This window comes from Gambusia affinis, linkage group LG17 (genome assembly GCF_019740435.1).
Source record: "Gambusia affinis linkage group LG17, SWU_Gaff_1.0, whole genome shotgun sequence".
In the NCBI taxonomy this organism is placed as follows: Eukaryota; Metazoa; Chordata; class Actinopteri; order Cyprinodontiformes; family Poeciliidae; genus Gambusia; species Gambusia affinis.
The window spans coordinates 1,299,901-1,321,707 of NC_057884.1; the positions used below are offsets into that span (position 1 = coordinate 1,299,901).

General features: G+C 38.6%; 1 protein-coding gene across 2 annotated transcripts in view; it reads left to right on the forward strand.

Annotated features, from left to right (window-relative positions):
• Positions 1 to 21,807, forward strand: part of tln1 (talin 1) — a 70,251-nt gene that overhangs the window by 12,116 nt on the left and 36,328 nt on the right. The window contains exons 2-20 of one of the 2 annotated variants that reach the window (XM_044144503.1): positions 583 to 639; positions 1,864 to 2,026; positions 5,917 to 6,014; positions 6,183 to 6,312; positions 6,450 to 6,602; positions 7,699 to 7,841; positions 8,037 to 8,164; positions 8,281 to 8,341; positions 8,547 to 8,651; positions 9,537 to 9,692; positions 10,941 to 11,042; positions 11,189 to 11,265; positions 13,849 to 14,029; positions 14,604 to 14,717; positions 15,105 to 15,213; positions 16,015 to 16,223; positions 16,307 to 16,405; positions 19,856 to 20,023; positions 20,631 to 20,925. In XM_044144503.1, the coding sequence (XP_044000438.1) occupies positions 1,897 to 2,026; positions 5,917 to 6,014; positions 6,183 to 6,312; positions 6,450 to 6,602; positions 7,699 to 7,841; positions 8,037 to 8,164; positions 8,281 to 8,341; positions 8,547 to 8,651; positions 9,537 to 9,692; positions 10,941 to 11,042; positions 11,189 to 11,265; positions 13,849 to 14,029; positions 14,604 to 14,717; positions 15,105 to 15,213; positions 16,015 to 16,223; positions 16,307 to 16,405; positions 19,856 to 20,023; positions 20,631 to 20,925 (2,458 nt within the window). In that variant the 5' untranslated portion in view covers positions 583 to 639; positions 1,864 to 1,896. Of the gene's footprint in view, positions 1 to 582; positions 640 to 779; positions 874 to 1,863; positions 2,027 to 5,916; positions 6,015 to 6,182; positions 6,313 to 6,449; positions 6,603 to 7,698; positions 7,842 to 8,036; positions 8,165 to 8,280; positions 8,342 to 8,546; positions 8,652 to 9,536; positions 9,693 to 10,940; positions 11,043 to 11,188; positions 11,266 to 13,848; positions 14,030 to 14,603; positions 14,718 to 15,104; positions 15,214 to 16,014; positions 16,224 to 16,306; positions 16,406 to 19,855; positions 20,024 to 20,630; positions 20,926 to 21,807 lie in introns of those variants that run through there. The other variant, XM_044144504.1, reaches the window with a different exon arrangement.

A 21,807-nucleotide genomic window follows, 5' to 3' on the forward strand; every position in this document is an offset into this window, starting at 1 on the left:
AGTAGCTCTTCCATTTCATGTCTGTTGATTTCTTAATAAGCGCCAGAGACTGTTTTGGTTGCCCAAGCTTTGTGGGACAAAAAAAAGAGTAATTTTTGTGACAAAACAGTCACAAAAATGACTGTTTCGTGGGAAACAACTTGTCCTGATGTATGCGTGGTCGCACTTCAACTCTGCCTGAAAGAATTTGATATGGTGCATTTTGATGCATCGTGTCACCGCAAAAAATAAAATAAGATAAAATAAAAATTGAACCAGACAGCGCGACATCTCCTCTATGGGCTGAACTACTGGTCCACTAACCAGTGCGCACATCCTTAAACTTTATCAGCGCAGACACAGTCAGCGTGTTGAGATGTAAACTCGCATGGCCCATGTCGTCCATACCAGAAACTGCCACTGTAGATATATGTAAGCAAATATCTAAAACAACATATGTTGGCACAGGAGATTGAAGCAATATTACTTTTACCACTAGTTTGTCAGGAAGCTCATTTCAATTGAAGCTTTATGTATGTCACACTTGCATTTGTACCTGTTCAAACTAATTATAACATGGTTTCTGTTTTTTTTTTTTTTTAGGACGTGTTCAACCCCCAACTTCGACTGGACAGCCTGTAACACACTGGTTATCTTCAGGTATTTATTTCAGTGCTCTGAATTTTGAATATGCAAGTAATGAGTAAAACAGAAAGTAATAGGAAAAAAAATTCTGCAATTTATTTTAGGATATCAAGAGATAAACTATCTGGTTTATGTTTTTTCTTATACCTCACTGTACGGAGAGTGACAGGAACAAAAGAAGAGCAGAACTGACTTGTCATTTGGGTTTTGAACACTAAAAGATTCTCCTTCAGGAACCGATCAGGACAGGTACACCAGCCCAATGTTAGGTTCTGGTCTTCCTCATCCACTCCAGCAGAATTTGGTTTCCCACTGTCTTGTTGAAAAAACTCCCTGGTGTTTCTGACCATTATCTCGGTAGACCATTACTGAGGTCAGGATATGATGTTGGAATTAGAAGGGAATTAATCTCCTCTCAATTCATTCCAAAGATGCACAACACATCAGCATCAGTATTGGCCAATGTTAATTTTTTAACATATCCGTATTGGTTTGATAAGTAAAATTGAACCAATATTAACTGATTTTTACTTCATTCTTGTTGCCATTTTTTAAATGTAAATCAGGAGGGCAGGGCGGTTGGCTATGTGATATTTGTTCATTCATGTGACAGTGGTAGTGATGCAGCACAGGATTATGTAATTGTTAAATAAAATCAGAAGAGCAATTGTCATGGTGTTCCACAGATAGTGGAAATCCATCTGGGTTCCCACTAGTTTGGAGTTATGATGACTAATAATAATGTGAGGAGAGAAAGAAAGTGATTTAAAAGGTAAAAATATGTAGGAGGCAGGAATTCCAAGCATCCTAAATGCCTGGGCATATCAGTATCTCAAAAGGAGCCACCTCCTTATATGTGCAGCAATGTATAATAAATGGGTAGTAATATTTAATAAATAGGATCTGCTGAAAGTGAAAATTATTTTGCAAGAGTACACTTTGTTATAACCTGTGGTACTTGTAAAGTTTTTTATTAATCTCATTTATTATTTTAACCTGGAAACTCAAAGTTTTACTAGGTGTGTTGCGTTGTGTTGTGTTGACACACTGGAGTGAAACTGGGAAGAGATCAATGGTTGGGTCTGGTTGGGCCCAAAGTTTGTCAAATTTATGAAGCAACATCTCGACAGCTTCATCTTCAGATTTATTGGCAGTGTTGATTTTCTGGATAACTTTGATTAAATCTGACATTTTTGATTGCGAAATGACTTTCCTGGTTGACTTTTGTCTCTCCTACAGGTGTGGAGTGGGTGGCAGAGCGGAGCTGCAATCATGGTTGCCTTGTCATTAAAAATTGGTGTGGGGAATGTGGTGAAAACGATGCAGTTTGAACCCTCCACAATGGTCTATGATGCCTGCCGCATGATCAGGGAACGAGTTCCTGAGGCACAGCTTGACCAGCGTAAGTAACATTTCTCTTCCCCCACACACATGCACACACACCCCATCCACCGACACACACAGGTGAGCTTGAGTGGTTTATCTGGGATGAACTGGATGCTTAAAGAGGGGCTTATTATAGGTCATATATATTTGAACCATTTGGAGGAATTGTCTGTTTGAATGAACTGGATTATTTTAGTTTGACTCTGGAAAATCTGTGATGTTTTTCATTGTGAAATATTCTGACACATGTGAACTAAACTCAACCTTGAGAAGAATTATTCATTTCATGTAGTAATGACTGACAGGGAGAGGCAAAGAGTCTGGAGGGAGAATGATTCTAGGGGAGAGTGTATGACCAAAGAAGGATGAACAGCTGAGCCATGTTGGAAGTTACTGCCCTTCCTCTCTAAGCTAAGCTTAGGCATATTAATGTGCCTAAGCTTAGCTAAGCTGAACTAAGCTAAATTAAGCTTAGACAAGCTTGGACTAACAAGAGCTTGTTAGTCTCTTGTTAGTCCTAGAGACTAACAAGAGACTTGTTAGACTCTTGGACTCTAACAAATCCAAGAGTTGTTAGAGTGAATATGTGTCATGGCTTTCCTGGAAACAACTTAAAATAAGAAAGCGTGGGGGTAGTTTTGAGAATTGGGAGGACTCGGGGTTTCTATCCATCTCTTTCTCTCCTCTCTCTAGACATCTTCCTTTTGGATCCTTGATTTAGAGGTAATAAAAAATAATGTTGGTTTCTTGCTCTAGCTAGTTATAGAATTAGTGTTTTGGAGTTTCTTTTGGACCTGCTTATTTTTCTTGTGAAAATTCAGAGTAAGATCAGTAAAAATGTTTAAAAAAATCACTGCATGCCTCTCTACATTCAGAAGAAAACAGTTCTACACTTTGATTGTAGTCTACATCATCTGAAGTCCATGATGTTGTGTTATGTTCTTTTACACAAGCTATTTCAACATTAGCTCCCTCCACAACTTGCTCCAGCATGTAAGCTATTTTACATTAGGCTGTGAGTGAGGTACATAATACCCTTGGGAAAAGCCTGTCTGTACTAGCCAGTAAATTACACAGTCCAATTTTGCAAACGTCTTTCTCAAAGCCCTTCAAGTTGGAACTACTTAATATAGATCAGCAAATGGAGAAGAAAGAGAACATCAATGGTTGTTTTTTTTTTATAACATTGTTAACAATCTGACAAAGACAAAGCTCCATTAAACTCAGTTCCTTAAACCCTAAGCAGTAATAAATGTTGCTTCCTGTCAGAGAAATGTCATCTCTTATCATTCCAACCCTGTCTGACATGTGTCCTTTGGTACTCCAGTTTCTGAATGACTGTTGGAGCTAAGTTTGGATTGACATTGTTTTGTCTTGTTGAGCACTCTGAGCTCACCTCCAGGTCACTTACAATATCTTTTGTCTTTCATTTATCTTTGGTGCTCCAATGTTAATGTGTTTTTGTTCCAGTAATTAGTGTTTCTATTTTGGATTGCATTCATTTATCATTGTGGACAAGATTCTCACCACAAGCTTTGAAGATTGCTGTAATGACATGAATAAATGATTCTGTAATTGAACAAATGATTCCTTTGTGTGGTTTCAGCTGGGATTTAGAGTTCATCATAAAACCGGAGCAAATAACAACAGTCTCTTGTCTGCATGCAGTGAGCTGTGTCTAATTTTACTGCTGCATTGAGATGACAACATTATTTTAGAGAATCTTGAGCAAGTCTATGGAATTTAAAGAACATCGCTTATTAAACTATTAAACTGTTTATTTCATGAATTTCTTCAAAATATTTTGTGTTCTATATTTTTCACATTGAACTGAAACAAAGAACTGAAACTAAGTTCTGTTTTCAGCTTTAACTACTCCACCAAATGTTGCTCAGCTTTTCTTATCCATAAAACTAAAGAACAGGATTCAACTTGTTAGACTACAGTCTGACCCTAAAGTCAAGACTTTCTATTTAACTTAATTTTATTTTCCGCAGTTTATTAAAAGTAAAGTTTTTGTGTTCCGCTATGAACACATTAAAAACCTACAATGGCATACAGAACATTGAAAATGTCTCTGATTATGATTCTGCACCTTTGAATTTCCATAGTTTAGAACAATGGTTTGGTCTTAATTCCTGGGATATTGTTGCTCCTCAGATCCCTGGTTTATATCTGTTGTGAGGCGTTTTAGAGCAACTCGTTTTCCTGAGGGTTTTTAAAAAGTGAATGAGACATTTCAAGCCCTGCCCCCCTCCAGGTCACCGAGTGTTCCACTCTTCAGCCGTTCAGCCATTTTGGTAGATTGATAGCGACAAAATGATTATTTACTGGCAGAGAAACATTTTATTCCAAAGTTTGTTAAAGATGTCAACAACATAAGACTTGTCCATCCAACCTTACATGTTGGAGCCAGAGTCTGACCCAGAGCAGGAGAATTAAGACAGCCAACCTGTTTCAACCACGTATTCAAATAAATGCATCACAGTGGTGTTATTAGTGTATTTACACCCTCTATACCAACCTACAATATGGAGTGTAGTTTAACTATAGTGTCCATGGATGTTAAAATATTAATGCGACCACAATATGAATAAAGTAAATAAAGCCTTGACATAATTAAGGAGTTGGCTAAAGCCAATGCCAAGAACGTCGCTGAATGTATTTGGATTATTTTTCTTCCCCAAGACAAAAATTGCAAAACAAAAGCCAAATAATTATACAGTACAGACCAAAAGTTTGGACACAACTTCTCACTGAATTCAATTAGAAAGTGTGTCCAAACCTTTGGTCTGTACTGTATGTAAAACATGAAGTACAGTTATACCCTCAAGAGGCAGCTAACAGCTAGCACACAGTGCTAATAGAATGCTATTGAATGCATGCCCAGCATGATATTATCAACACATTAAATTCATGTCTGACATAAACTTTGCTCTCATTTTAGCATTACCAGCAGCTTACCACTTTGCTGTGTCCCTCATTTCTATAAATATAAGGATCTGACCCTCAATGAAGCAAAGTCTTTCAGAAAATCCATCTTGATACTGGCGCAGGTAGCTGAAGTGCCGTTTTCAAACAGACTTTTCCCACTGATGTGGGAACATTCCTGAGAAAAATGTTATTTGACCAGACACTTCGAAGAGGCTCTGATGCCGGGGGCGATGTAAGGAGTTATGTGTGTTAGTACGAGCTGTAATCGAACATTTTGACTGGTCTGTTTGCAATTTCAGCATAACTGAACTTGGACTACAAAATTGCTGCAAGGAGAAAAAAATTGGTGAATTTACAAAACCATTTAGCTGGAAGTCCATGACCTTGTTTAGTAAATATAGTAACATCACAGACAAAAAAAAGTTTAGGACAAAATTTTCTCATTAAGATGTCAAAATAGCTTCAGAATGTCTGCAAATAATAAGGGATGTTTCAGCAAAACTTTGGAGAGATTAGAGGAAAAAAACATTTCTCTTAATTTTTCAATGACAAAACTCTATCAGTATTTCTTATTTCTGGTCTTCAGGGCCTGCTACCCTGCATGTTTTAGGTCTCTCCCTTCTACATCACTCCTACATTGAATAAGTGGAAGATTAACAGGATTCAGCAGCACTTGATGACATGCAGAAGATGCAGTGCAATCACTTGAATCAGGTGTTTTGGAGCAGACACATCTAAAACATGCAGGGCAGGGGACCTGAAGACCCGTCCTGAGAAATACTGCTCTATTATATTCAAGCTGCAATCTCTCTGTTTTGTTATTAAGCTGATTTAGAACTTGTACATAGAAGCGGAAGGCAGAGCATTCAGTTGACACAATGCTGTAATATACTTGTAGCACAAGCATCTTCATAGTAGCTTGATATTTCCATCTGCAGCTACATCAGTTTTACCGTTTCTTTCTTTCTGTAGCCAATGACTACGGGCTGTTTCTGTCTGATGAAGACCCAAAAAAAGGTATCTGGCTGGAGGCTGGAAAGGCCCTGGACTACTATATGTTAAGGAATGGGGTGAGTGGCACTGAACACTGAATAGAGGTGGCAAGACATCTCTGGTGTGGCTTAAATATGGCTCAATAATTCTTTAATTTTATTGAGTTTTCTGCTGATAGGGGCTCAGATGGAGTTTTTCTGTGCAGTTGATTTTTCCCAACTATCAACCACTCCTTTCCCTGGTAGGACACCTTGGAATACAAGAAGAAGCAGAGGCCTCTGAAAATCCGCATGTTGGATGGCACAGTAAAGACTGTCATGATAGACGACTCCAAGATCGTCAGTGACATGCTCATGACCATTTGTGCTAGAATAGGTCAGTTTTTTAACAATTTCATGTTTTTATGTGAGGAACCCTCATCTTGTTTACAATAATTTCTATCTTGTCTACAGCCATACCGACCATAATTTAAAGACAAAACTGAAATGAACTGTTCTGTGTTTGTCTACCAGGAATAACAAATTATGATGAGTACTCACTGGTCCGAGACATTGGTGAGGAAAAGAAAGAAGAAACCACAGGAACACTGAAAAGAGACAAGACTCTCCTAAGAGATGACAAGAAGATGGAGAAGTTGAAGCAGAAACTCCACACAGACGATGAGTGTAAGTTTCACAGTGGGCTCACAATCCTATACAAAAAGGACATCTGTCACAAGGTCCTTAAAAATTCTAACGGTTGGGGTTCTGTGGTGGTGCAGGGGTTAAGCACAACCCACATATGGAGGCCTTAATCCTCAATGCAGATGTCACAGGTTTGATTCCCAGCCTGGCAATCTTTGCCACATGTCTCTCCCCTTCTGTTATTACTTACTTTTCCTGTCAATTCACTAGCAAATAAAAGCCACTAGAGCCAATAAAACCATTAAAAAAGTCTAAAGGTCCTTATTCGATGAGTTATTTAACTCGCAGCTGATATTCATAAACACACTCACATGTGATTATGACTCGTTCTGGAATTTTTAAGGTAGGAATAATAATTCCTGCCAGTTCCATGTAAAATAACAGCTAGAGCAGTAAAAACTTGTCCTGTTGAAAAATTATATATTAGTTGCATGAAGTCAAATTTGTTCATTTGGATTATAAGAGCCTCCTTAAAGTGTTTCTGCTGTTTACTTTTTCTGATCAAAACTACCTTTGGCTAAAATCCTGACATCCGTGTTGTCTTTATGAACTTAACATGACATGTCCTGTGTGTGTTAATGGACAGAATTAGATACTATCTTTTATAATGTTCTGGATCTGGATAAGTACAGAGAAAAAAAAAGAGAATGAAAACCCATCCATTCAGCCATTTTCTTACGACCCTTGTCCTTTAGAGGGGTCAGGAGGTGCTGGTGTCTATCTCCAGCTACGTTCTGGGCGAGAGGCAGGGTCACCCTGGACAGGTCACCAGTCTGTCGCAGGGCAACACAGAAACAGACAGGACACACACAGATGCACACCCACACACACGCACACACACACTCACACCTAGGGAGAATTGAGAGAGGGCTTGCTTGCTAAATGCCTTTCATTATTGGTTTAACCTACTGTTTAAGCATAAAGTTAAAACTCTGCATTTAAATGTCCAAAATGCTGTAAAAAATTCAGGACAAAATATCCAAAAGGTTTGTAAGAAACAAATTCAGAACCCTGTGATGTACATCTACTTCTTGATTTCTGGATATTATTTATTATCTAATAAAAACGATTTTGTTAGTGAACTGGTTGGACCATGGGAGGACACTGAGGGAGCAGGGTGTGGAAGAGACAGAGATGTTGCTGTTGAGAAGAAAGTTTTTCTACTCAGACCAGAATGTGGACTCCAGAGACCCTGTCCAGCTTAATCTGCTTTATGTACAGGTAATTGAGAACATGCAATCTTTGCTTTTATTTATTTCTTATTCAGCTTGATGGGGTTGGCACTACTTGCTCATGCATCAGGGTTAGTCTAAATACTGCATGTTTGTTTTTATCAGTGATGCTTGCTGTTGTTCTATGGATTGATCCTGAATTTCCACTCTGTGTGTGTTTGTCTGTGTGTGCGTGGTGGAACAGGCTCGTGATGACATCCTGAATGGATCACATCCAGTTTCATTTGACAAGGCCTGTGAGTTTGCAGGCTATCAGTGCCAGATTCAGTTTGGTGATCACAATGAGTCCAAACACAAGCCTGGATTCTTAGAGTAAGCACTGGCCTCATGTTTCATTGAGTTGTCTTTCATTTTGATGTTTTGATGGTTTGAAATCCTGATAAAGTCCTGCTGCTTGTTTGATTGTGGTTGAACTGTTTTCTTCTCAGTTTAAAGGAGTTTCTGCCTAAGGAATACATTAAAAATAAAGGGGAGAAAAAAATCTTCCAGGTAAGAGAATCTGTGGAGGTTTAGAAGTTTAACTGTTCTGACAAAAAAAAAAAAAAAAAAAGAGGTTCATACAAGTTAAATAATATCTTATCTTTCAAGATGTACCAACTGAAATAGAAAACATGCTGCATGAGTCATTAAACTAAATGTAGAGGTCTCCTTTATGCAGTGGTGAGCTAATTAATGGACTTCTGTTCGTCTGCAGGCACATAAAAACTGTCAGAACATGACAGAGATTGAGGCCAAAGTCAGCTATGTGAAGCTGGCCAGGTCTTTGCAAACCTACGGCGTCTCGTTCTTTCTGGTTAAGGTAAGTAAAAAATCACTGTTTTGTTTTTCTTCTGCTGCCTAAATCTACACAAAAATGACTGATTCTTCTACAGGCTGTAACACTCTACTTCTAACGTGCTTCCAATGAACTGATGTCATGTGCTTCTTAATTCAATTGTAGGCTGGATGCTTTTAATGGCAATTTTAAAAATATCAAACTGTTTGTAGCAGCAGGGCAGTAAAATCATCCAACTGACCTTGTGACTTGTTGATGGTCAGTTCCAAACTTTAGATACTCTCATCTCAAATGTTACCAAATCACATCTGTGTGAGTCCTGCCTGAGTTGGTCCTTTTAAAGTAAGTGGGACTTTAAATGGGAGCTGAATATCTGTTTTTCTGCTTCCCTCAAAAGAGCCAGTCAGGGTAAAGAGACTGGACATCCCCTTTAAATTTTACCCTGTTTTTCAGTAAGGAAAGAAAGGACAACTGTCATTTTTTCCCTTCACTTTTACTGTTTTCTGTTTCCATTGTTTTTTACTTATTTAAGATAAGTTGAAGCTTATCTCTAATTCATTCTTAGAGATCACTTTCTGTCCTCTGCCCCTCTTTATTTTATTTATTTATTTATTTATTTATTTATTTATTTATTTCTCATTGTGGATAATAAATCCATGCCTGGTGTTCACCAGTTTAAGATTTTCAAGTTGTACTGTTTCAAATCTGGAAACTAGAATATATGTTATAATTTCACTAGATCATGACAGCTTTCAGTTATAAATATAATTGAAGGTTCTTTATTCACTACTGGAACTGTGAGTAGTGATGAATCAACTTCCAGTAGATTTACTGAGCCCAGAGCTCAAAAGCCAATTGGGATTTGTCTGCTTTCAGTAAGAATATTCTGCTTTTCTTGATTCATTGCAGGAAAAAATGAAAGGCAAAAACAAACTGGTTCCTCGTCTGCTGGGAATCACCAAGGAGTGCGTAATGAGAGTAGACGAGAAGACCAAGGAGGTCATCCAGGAGTGGAGTCTGACAAACATCAAACGCTGGGCTGCGTCACCCAAGAGCTTCACTCTGGTGAGTTTTCCTGTCAACAATTTTTTATTGTTTTATTGCTCAGCACATAAATAAGATGACAGCCCAGGAGGTTGTTAGAACAGTAGATTAGGATTAGCAGTGCAGCTTCTGATGGGGCAGAAAATCCGCTGGCATGTTCTGTGAATCTGGGATGTAGGCTGCCTTGAGGCTGGCCAAGTATAGAGCCGCCCGTGTCAGAAGCCATTGAGTCAATCACAAAACTTTCCTTGAACTGGTCCCCCCCTGGTGGTTGACGTGAAAAACCACAATGGTGTTATCTGATCTGCAAGCACAGAAAAAAGCCCAGAAGAGCCAGAAACACAGATCGTAATTCCAGAACACTGATGTGCTCCATGTTCTACCGCGGGGCCCATGTCCCCTGTGCCATCTGACCCTGCCAGGTCTCACTGCAGCCTGTGGATGCATCCATAAACACAACCTCTCGTCAACATGGGATGGAACCTAGTGGAACCCTCTTTGTCTTAAACAACCACTGGGACAGAGACTGAAGACACTGAAGTCTTTTGAGACAATGAGCATTCCATGTGGGGTCCAGATTCAACCACATCTGGAGGGGCTGCAATGACAGCAGCCCCAAGGGCACTACACCGGATGCCACTATGAGCATGCCCAAAAGTGAAACATACTGCACAAGAGGCAGAGTCACGCCGTGCCTGAATTTCCCGAGCATGCTCAATTTACGGCCGGGCGACAGCCAAGCAGTCATTGAGATGGAATTCATAGGACTACTCAGGAAGATTGTCTCCTATGAGTGAATCAGACTGCTTTTCTCCATGTCCATCTGGGCATCCCACATGATTGAACACTAACTAGGTGTCTCAGACCTCCTGGTCCCATGGTGCTGGATAAATGAGCCAGTCTTTCAGTTGTGGGAGGATCCTCAACCCTTGTGCCTGCAGAGGGGAGAGGGCTGCTGCGAACCATCCAGTGAACACCCTGGGAGTCAATGAAAGTCCGAACGGGAAGACCCTGAACTGGAAATGACATCTCTACATGTTTAAGACATTGAGTTTATTGTGTTTAAAAAGCTCTTTAAAAAAACACTAAAAATGGTTGGAGAGCGTGAATGTCTTATTTCATTCATTGTTCTTCTGTCTTTCAAAACCTTGCCACAGGTGAACATGCATGACTGATTCATACAAAGAATCAATACAAAGTCCAGGAGTTGAGTTCTACACTGCATGTGCTCATCTTGTAATCCAAAGCTGTCATTTAATCTGCTGACAGGACTTTGGAGACTATCAGGATGGATACTACTCTGTGCAAACCACTGAGGGAGAGCAGATTGCCCAGCTTATTGCTGGTTACATCGATATCATCCTCAAAAAGGTCAGTAGGAACATTCAAATGTAGTAAATGACAATACTCCAAACAAGTCAAATATTTGTAAATAAGATATATGTTGTTTGAAATTCTGTGGTCAATCAGCAGCAGCTTAAAACTGCATTTGTGTCTTCATATTTCTGTCTTAATAGAAAAAAAGTAAGGACCACTTTGGCTTTGATGGAGATGATGAATCGCCCATGGAGGAGGACTCTGTGTCTCCCAAAAAGTAAGTGTATGTCTTTACAGATAAATTGGGTCAAATCAGGACAGAAAATCCACATGTGGATTTCAATACATACATTCAAAGAGTAAACCATTAAATATTCATTATAGTCATGTACTGTATACGTTTATGTATTGTATATTAAGGTTGGGGTTTTATTGTGTTTATATTGACTAATAAACTACAGATAAAAATAACACATTAAAAAGAATCACCTTATTTTATCACACTGCAGTGTAAGCACACTTGAAAAGTGTAACCCCTTAAAAAGTTATTAAAATATGAAAAGCCCTTTTATTTCAGAAACTACAGGTTAACTATACACATATATTTTTGAAAACCCCTATTTCTGTGAATTAGGATGATTTTCCACTTGCAGCTAATGAAAACATGACATGTAAAATGAGAATATTACATTAAACCAAACAAAAACAACTGTTTTAAAAAACAGAAACCTGGGCTTCATGAAACACGCGTAATACCCGCGTAGTACTTATATTTAAAAGCTGCTTTTAGTCTGACAGGTGGGCCTCATCTGAACTAGAATATGTTCTGAATAAACTAGAACATATTCTGGTTGTTAAACATAACCGTAATGTTTAAATGAGTAAATAATAGGGGAGTTCCGATACCACTTTTTTTTCCTAATCAAGTATGAATGCAAGTACTTGAGTTTAGGTACTTTTAAAAACAAGTTGATTTTATTTAGAACAGGGTGGCTCTTCTTTTTAAGCCTATACACCCTCTGAAGCAATATAAATTATTTAATCTTTGAATGCTTTATCAAAATGCTCATTAAATGATGTTTAATGAACAATTTAGATCTATAGCCAACCTAAAATTCAGGCTGGATTGAGCGAAAATTAATTACTTGATGGTGGGTCAGGCTTCTGTGCCGCATTTAATAACCCTCAAGTACATACACAGAGAACGCCAAAAGAGGATGCAGGATCAAGTTGTGTTAATCTACTTATTAGCCTAAGCAGAGGAGTAGATGTCTGTTAAAAGCACAGTACACTGCACCGTAGTGCACCATAGTGGTGGAGCAGCTCCACTACTATGCTCCAATTAATCACACAACCCACATGACCAATGCTAAAAATGGAAGAAATTGCGTTGTTTACTCTAATGGTGCTCAAAAAACAAAACCAGTTAAAGCTTAATTAGAATAATATTTCATCACCTCCAGGTATCTAACTTCTCCATTCTCTCTGTTCTTCTGTTTTTTTATTTGTTTTTGTTTTGTTTTGGTTGGTGCCCTGGAGACTAAACCACATTTAGCCTCCAGGGCAGCCCAGGAGGAAAGGCCAGCAGAAATATTGGTTGTTGGTTGTTTTTACGGGTACTAATACTTGATGTATCTGGTTCAGTACTGACAGCGGTACCAGTACTGGGACACCACTAGTAAATAATGGATGTCAGTGAATCCAATAAATAATAAATCCATTATTTATTAACACTATTTACTGACATCAGTAAATATCTGGTAGAGGCAAAAACATGTCACTGTTTATAAGTCAAAATGGTTTTTTAATCCAGAAAATTTCTGCTTTTGCTTTATTGGCTCTTGATTAATTATGCATCATTCAGACTGGGCTTGAGGCATTAATAAAAACATTTATCTGTAGAGAAGAGAAACTTACATTTTTATTAGTAAATATAAAACTAAATGCTTTAAACACACTTTAAAGCATGCAGGGTAAAGTAGAACCAGAAGACCTGAGTTGTCTGGAAGGTTGATAAAACTTCAACAGTATTTTAAAAACTATTCTCTCAGTGGAAGGACTTTATAATATGGGGTTATGTGCTTTATCTTCCTGGTTTTAGTGAGAACACAAGCATCAGCATTTCAACTAAAGAAGTGTTTAACATGGCTGAGTTTATCTAGATCTTCCTGCAACATTAGTGCTTTAAGTGTCAAATGTTCTTCATGTGATAGAAAGTTGCGTTACAATTATCTTTATATGTCTCTGGATGTTCAGGTTAGAGTCCATCACCACACTCTGATTTTGGGCCTGACCTCTAGTTTCTGGTTCTAATAACTGAAGCTTTGTGATGACTCTGGATTGTTCCTCTATAGGTCAAAGATTATAACTTCAGTTTTCATTTTATTCAGCTGAAGAAATTTGTGGCATATCCACACATCTCAGCATCTGTTCAGTGCTTTGGAATCACTTGGTGACACTGTAGGTTTAGATAGTCCTGCATGCATCGCATCTCTTGGAGATTCCATTTTAATCCAACTGTTTCATTTTGGTGTGGGAAAAAAATAACTTTTCTTTCATTTAATCACTTATTCTAATGTGGTTAGAGGTGTATATATTAGAATATGGCATTGCTGTAATTATTATCATTCTTTTAGATTAAGTAGAAAAAATTATGAATTTGTGCAAAAACACTATAACTTTTCCCTGAGCCATTTTTGAGGTTTTCTTCATAAGAGTTGATTATTGCCACTTCTAGGAAAACAGATTTTGTAACTTTACACCCTCTATTGTGATATTGTACTATCTAAAGTTACTGCTCACTCTGTGGATGCATAAGCTGCTATAATTCTGTGCATATCCTAAACTTGTGTGACTCCAGGTCGACTTTAATGCAGCAGCAGTTCAACAGGATGGGCAAGGCGGAGACAGGCTGTGTTGCCCTGCCAGCCATCATGCGCTCAGGAGCTGGAGGTCCAGAGAGTTTCCAGAAGGGTTCCATGCCCCAGGCCAAACAGCACATTACCAGTGGGCAGATGCACAGGGGACACATGCCTCCTCTGGTAAAAAACCCCAAACAAAACAAAACACAAGACGACCTGTTGATGCTCATTGGTGGTAGTAGTGTTGGTGCTACCACACTACTACCACTGCAATGGGTGGAGCTAAAATCAGATATTTTGGGTACAGTACCCTCCCATTACATCCTGTGTTTCAGACTAACCTTAGCTTGACTTTAGTCAAGATCTGTGCATATTTTTCATACTTAGCTTCTGGTCTTTTCACCCCCAAAATGATATTTAGCTGAATAAAGCTGAGTATATGAAAGGTTTGTGTAAGCCCCTGAAGCCAAACACCATTTCCTCCTTATCAGTATCATTTAGTCTTAGGATCTATACAAAGTCCACAAGAACAGAAGAAATATCGGGGGTGTAAGAACAAAATGGCGTCATTTTTCGTTTGAATATATTAGCATCTTGTTCTTGAAACATCATCTGAGCCAAAACTTTTTTCTTGCATGGTTTGCTACAATTATGTACAAATTTGCAGTAAGAGGGACTTCTGAGGACCAAGACAGAAGGAGGTCACTGAAATGTGTTAATATTGACTTTACTGAGGTGTATTTTCTTTCTGCAGACATCAGCACAGCAAGCCCTAACTGGAACCATCAACTCCAGCATGCAGGCCGTCCAGGCGGCCCAGGCCTCTCTGGATGATTTTGATACGCTGCCCCCATTAGGAACAGATGCTGTGAGTTTTACATTTTTCAGCTGGGAAAAGTGATTCCAGGGCATAATTCAGGAGACTGCTTAGCAAACTGTGAAATGATCATTCAGATAGCAGATTTTTTTCCATGGGTTAGATTTATTGAATTCTGTGAAAGATCCAGAATACGAGTGCAACAATAGCTGTCATCAGCTTTTTTGCACAATTCCCTTTATAAATCATAATTGTTCTTGGTGATTATATAAACCCTGAAATACATTAGCAATAGCAGGTTGCAGATGCAGAAAATGTTAAGTTTCTAATGTAAATCACTTTGCTTTTCACCCATCAGCACTGACAAACATGAGGACCCATCCTCTGTAGTACTTTAGGGGTCATTGACATATACTGCATTATGTTCCTCTTTTTAAGGCATCCCAAGCCTGGCGCAAAAACAAGATGGATGAGTCCAAGCATGAGATCCATTCCCAGGTGGATGCCATCACAGCAGGCACAGCATCCATGGTCAACCTCACAGCAGGTAGAGAGAAGAAAAGATCAGCTTGTTTCCAGAGTTGTAGAATTGAATTGTATCTCCCAGAGAGTATAAAGCCGGTTAACTGGATCGTGTAGAGAATGTAAAAATCACTGCAGGGACCTTCAAGCAGTTAAATACTTCTATCACAAAATGATGACAAGATCAGACTGCATTGAATGATAGTAGGATCAATATGGAGTGTATGTCATTGGTTGGACTGGACTAACTTTTTAGTGTAGAGTCCTGAGATGTCTTGAGAATTGGTGCTGTATAAACAAACTCAATAGAACAGCAGTGTGGCTTCCTGAAGACGGGTATCAGCAATCCATCCTTACTGTGTCCAAACAAAGTAAAGAAAATCTATACAGCCAGCTGACCTAACGTGCAGGCTAGTTTGGTGTAATCACTGTGATTGGTCAGTGATGCGTTCAAATATTCTACTGATAATGCTTTTTGAAAATGTGACTCATAAATCTGTCAGCTGGTTTCTGTTATCAAGTTTTTTCCCGTAACATTTAACAGATACTTATTTTTTTATCCCAGTAGAACGTATGACAAACTCATTCATACTGCACGGTAATCTATGGTATTCACAAAAAAAAACCCAAACATTTTATGGTCCTAGTTGTTCTATAGAAATTCTGTGATATGTAATAAGATTTACTCGCTGTCTATATTGCTGCTTAGAGCCTGACGCATATGGCAATTTAGATTTTTTAAATTTTTCATGTGAATTTGTTTCTGATACATGAGAGAAATTATATTTACTTTGGGAATAAATGCAGTTACTGTTTGTGTTCTAAGGTGATCCAGCTGAGACTGACTATACAGCGGTTGGCTGTGCAGTTACCACAATCTCATCCAACCTGACTGAGATGTCAAAGGGTGTGAAACTACTGGCAGCCCTGATGGAGGATGAAGGTGGAAACGGGCAGCAGCTGCTGGGTGCCGCCAAGAATCTGGCCGGTGCTGTTTCTGACATGCTGAAGACAGCTCAGCCGGCAAATACAGAGGTAGATAACAGCTTTAGGAGGAGGAGACATTGTTATGTTTGTCTTAAGTCATTATAGTTGTTCTTCATGTCTTACTTTTCCAGCCTCGTCAGAACTTGTTGCAAGCAGCAGGAAATGTCGGTCAGGCTAGTGGAGAACTCCTGTCTCACATTGGAGAGACAGACACTGATCCACAGTTCCAGGTTTGTCAGTTCTTACTTTTATTGAAGTGTTCTTTGTTTTACAGTTTACAGTCAGAGAAGGTTTATTATGAGTCTAGCCTATCTTTGCAAATATAACTACTTTAAGTATTCTGGGATGGTTTTCCTTATTGTTTAGGTGTGTTTTATGTTTTATGTGAATTACAATTTCTTCAAATGTGCATTTGTGAGGGTCAGACTCTAATGTTTAAGGGGACAGCCTGGCAATGGTACACGGTCATGTTGAAACATGAAGGTGGCAACCCATTGAACCTACGGATTGCTTTACAGGAGGTAGAAGTTTGTTATATAACCAGTAGGTTAATGGTTCAAACCCTGGCTCTGTCTGATTCTGTCCTATCTATGGATAAGACACTTCACCCACCTTTACTGCGCGTGGTTCGAACCGGGTCCAACAGGTGGCGCTGTGACATGGTAGCTTTGCCTTCGTCATTCTGCCACGGGGCAGCTGTGGCTACTATGTAGCTCACCACCATCAGTGTGAAATGAATGACTGACTACTTATAGTGCACAGCGTTTTGGAGTCCTCATACTTAATAAAGCACTATACAAGTACAGACCATTTACCATTCCCCAAAATGTATTTATATGTTGTAGCCTTAATAGTTCCATTGACTAGAACAAGGAGACAAATAGTTCCTCTCACTAGAATGCCTGCTCATCACAATATCCCCATCATAATCCCCTCCTATCAACCTTTACACCAGACTCCAATCTATTGGCCTGCTGGATGGGAATCATGATTTATCCCTCCAGAAAACATGCCTCCAGTTTTCTAGAGCCCAGTGCTTGTGTTCTTTGTTCCACTGCATTCAACACTTGGCATCATTCCTGGGGATTTAAGACTTGGATGCAGCTGTTTGGCCATGGAAATCCATTCCATGGAGCTTACCACACACTGTTCTTTAAATGATCTGTTAGCCACATGACGTTTGGACAAACTTCACAACAGATCATGACGTTTGGAGGTCTGTAACTATTGACTCTGCAGAAAGCTGGCAACCTCAATATCTGCTGAAAATGCTCTCATGCCCAATTGCTATAATACACTGTTATAATACCACAAAGAGTTGACAGTGGAATATTTTATGACTGAACTTTTGCACAGGTGGGATACTGTCATTGTACCATCGTGGAATTCACTGAGCTCCTAGAAGAAAACTGTTCTTTCACAATGTTTGTAGATGCTATTTGCATGCCTTGGTGACCTATACCTGTTGTCATGGGAACTATTTAAACATGTGAATTCAATGATATGTGAGCCAATACTTTTGACAATATACTGAAGTAAGAGTAGTATTACTACAATATATTTTGATTCAAGTAGAAATATTCATCCAAAAAAAAAAAAAAATGACTGGAGAGTTGAAAAGCAAGAGTTAAAAAGTATTTTGGTGAAAATACTTATATTTCAGATTTGGAATGTACATTCAAACATATGTGGTCCTTAATAAAAGTCTTATGGATGTAATACACATTTCTCACTGTATAAAACTTTGTTCCGTGTTTAATGAATATATTTGACAGCATTGGCCTAAAGGATCTTTCAGGGGTCCCAGATGGAGAACTCTCTCTAACATTGAAGTGCTGGTAACTAACATATCCTCCAGATAACAGCATGACCCATTTTGCCTAATCAAGCATATTACTACGTTCTATACTGTATATATTACTCTATCTTTAAGATCAATCAACAAATCTTTTTCCTTTAGTAGTAAGAATAAAGACTAAATGCTTCTAGTTTCTAGTAGTAGGATTGGTTATTAGTAGCATTATTGATCAGAATAACATATTTCCCCCTTGGTAAATTTACTCTAACAATCTGATTGTGGTGAAATGTTCCAGCATACACCTTAGCATCCAACCAGTCCATCATACAGTCATGTCCAGAGGTTTCTATGGTGACTAACTGTGGGTATAGAGTAGAAATAACCTTTATTGTCCTTCAGTGGAAAAAGTAATTGCAAACAAGAGAGCAAAGCTCTCCTGTTTTATACCTAAAATGTACAGTATGGAAAAGAAGTTAGCTGATTATTTTGTACCGTCAATGTGGATTGTGTTATAAAGTACACTTTAAGGATAACATGCTCTGTATGAATGAACGGAATGATCACACGAGCTGATCACTCTGTATTCAGTGTTAATGAAACTGTCCGCACCAAAACCAAAGTTGTAAAATCTGTAATACACATTTCCCATTGTACTTTTGTTGTTGGGGCAAGTATTAAAAACATACTTACTGAGGAAAGCATAGTTTCCTCAATCACACATTTGTGGTTTTTTTATAGCACAACAAAGAATAATTTGCAATGGTTTGCAAATGAAATGTAGTTGATGAAATGGGGCAGATGAAATGTAGTTGCCATGTTTGGGGCCCATCAGTTGCTAATGCTTGTGTTGTGTTCAGCTGAAGTTCCCAGGCAGACTAGCTGGGAACTTTCTGTCCTAGCATGGAAGAGCAGCTAACTCTTTAGTTTATTAGCTAATCAAGACTATATGAGGGTTTTTTAGGTAACAGTTTATTTTTCTTTTGTTTACAGTGCAGAAGTGACTGATGTTTTGGGCATTGATTAAACTTTAATAAAACCAATACACTACATAAGAAATGGTTAATTTTGTTAATTAGGATATTTTGATTATTGAGAGCCTGGCACATAAAATGTAGTAGGCTTTTAATACCTGCTTATTCTAGCTTATCTAGCTTATTCTCTATAATAAACAGAGAATAATACTCTGTTAATTATTCTTGATTAACAGAGTAGGTATAGATTAAAAACACCTCAAACTCAGCACTGCTGTCACCTGACATCGCTCTGGATAGAATCCTCCCCAAAAATCTAGATTTGCTGTTGCATAGGCTTCAACTAAAGAACTGCTCATCACAACAAACGGCTTCTTAGGAGCAGTAGACAAGGAACTTTATGTTTAAAACTTCTTTTAGGTTTTATTCTCTGCTGGAGAGTCGGCAGTCTACGTACTTTTCATCTTTCACTGAATTTGACATGAATAAAATCTATTTGTGCCAATTCCCACAGAAGTATTATATTAGCAGGTTGTAGTTTGAGAAAGAAGCAAACTTTGATATATAATAATATAGGATGGCACATTATGTAGACATTAATATAGCAGTCAGTTTTAAATAACCGCAACCTCATCAAAGTATGTTTCTCCTTTCTAATATCTGTTTGGATCACTTAGTTTACCTTCCTACTGATTACTTTCCAAACTATTTAAATCAACTATTGGCTCATTGACTAAACTATTGATTGATAAGACAACATTTAATTGTGCAAATTTAAAAAAATATTATCTGTGCAATCTTGGAAGCATTGAACTTTCTTTGTGATTTACATTATTGTGACTAGTGTCTGTCCCTTCTTTACCCACAAGCATGGAGGGGACCGTGATAATTAGGCTGTTCACTTTTGACAGGATATGTTGATGCAGCTGGCAAAAGCTGTGGCTAATGCTGCGGCAGCTCTGGTGCTCAAAGCTAAGAATGTGGCCCAAAAGACGGAGGACTCGGCCCAGCAGAACCGGGTTATTGCAGCAGCTACACAGTGCGCTCTCTCCACGTCTCAGCTGGTCGCCTGCACCAGGGTGAGTACTGGGACCTCCGGTGGTTGGTCAGAAAGATCACAGCTGATGCTTTAAGAGCTTTGATGTTCCTGTTAAAGTGGACACCAGTTATTAGAACATTATGACCAGGGAAATGTATTGAGAAAGCTTTATATTTTTTACATTTAATACATGGAAGGCTGAGATTGGTTTATTTATTACAAAAATACTTATAGCCTTTGAGCAGTTTCACAATTTACAACATTACAACTGTAAACGCAAGTCTGGACTTTGACTAGACCAATACAATACTTGATTATGCTGTGATCTAACCCAGGGGCATCAGGCTCCAGTGCTCATATTCTATAGTGTTCTGTAATACACATTTGTCATTGTCTGATCTGTTGACCCTGATCAGTGTGTTCCTGGGTCAACACACCTGGAATAAACTGGCTGATTTCCTCCTCAGCATGTCATTAAGTTCAGCAGAATCCTGCTAATAACCTAAATGTTTGATTCTTTGATTACAAACTTGTTTGTTATATGTTTTACATATTTGTACAGCATTTTGGTCTGCTGCTATGTTATTCTAATGTGCTTCAGCTATAAAGTGGCAAAGTACAGTAAAGATGTGTTCTCTTTCCACAAGGTGGTGGCTCCAACCATTAGCTCCCCAGTGTGCCAGGAGCAGCTGATAGAGGCAGGCAAGCTGGTGGCCAAGTCAGTAGAAGGATGTATGGAGGCCTCCCAGATGGCCACCAACGAAGAGGGTCTTCTGAAACAGGTTGGCCAGGCGGCCACAGGGGTCACTCAGGCCCTCAATGAGCTGCTGCAGCACATCAAGCAGTACGCCAGCGGAGGTCATCCCATTGGACGGCATGGAGAGGCCACCGACTGCATCCTGGATGTTACTGAGAAGATTTTTAATGCAATGGGAAATGCTGGTGAGTGGAAGTAGCCACCTTAGTGCTGTGGATCAGTGGGTGGTAATGATGCAGGTCATCATCAGTAACCAAGTATTGTGCCAACCGGGTGTCAGTTTAAAAAAGAAAAGCGTCAGAATGTTTCATTCAAGTTTTGACCTGTCAGTACTCAGTACTAATATATGACTAATTCTCTTTGAAAACAGCAATATAATGAAAGGTCATGAGAAATAATTTTTAGATTATTTTCTGCTGTAAGTGGCCATTTGTTATTTATCTTACAAGTAGAGGAGACATGCTATGTGTGGGTCAGTTGCAATAAAACATGATTATAATACAATAAAGCAAAGAGAGAGCTATTACAGTTATTTTAAATTGTCTTATGTTTAGTGTGGTTACTTAGGATAGCGTTGTTAAAATACCAGTCCTTATTTCAAAAAGGCTGCAAACATTGATGAGTGAGCTCCATGACACAGAGGTTGAAATGCCAATAGGATAAAATAAATCAGCTTTAGTGTACTCCATAAAGCCTTCCTGTTATCTGCTGAAAGTCTTGTTTTCTCTTGCTGCCAGAATGGACTACAAGTTGTTTAGATGTGATGTCACAAAAGTACCTCCCCCTGCTTTGAGTCTCCTTCTCCCAATAACATCCATGAGAGTGTTGTTGTCAAGACAACCTAGTAGCTATTATGTGTCATTCAGCTGCCTATTTCTTGCCACCAACTGATTTCTTGTTTCAGTTCTTGTAAGACAATAAACCATTAGTATCACATTTCTTTTCCTAAACCTCCTGCTCACATAGATGCAAGTAATTATGAAGTTATTTTTTATTATTATTATTTTTATTTTTTTTTACCAACATTATACAGGAAGAGTACAATATTCATACTTTTATAGGTTATC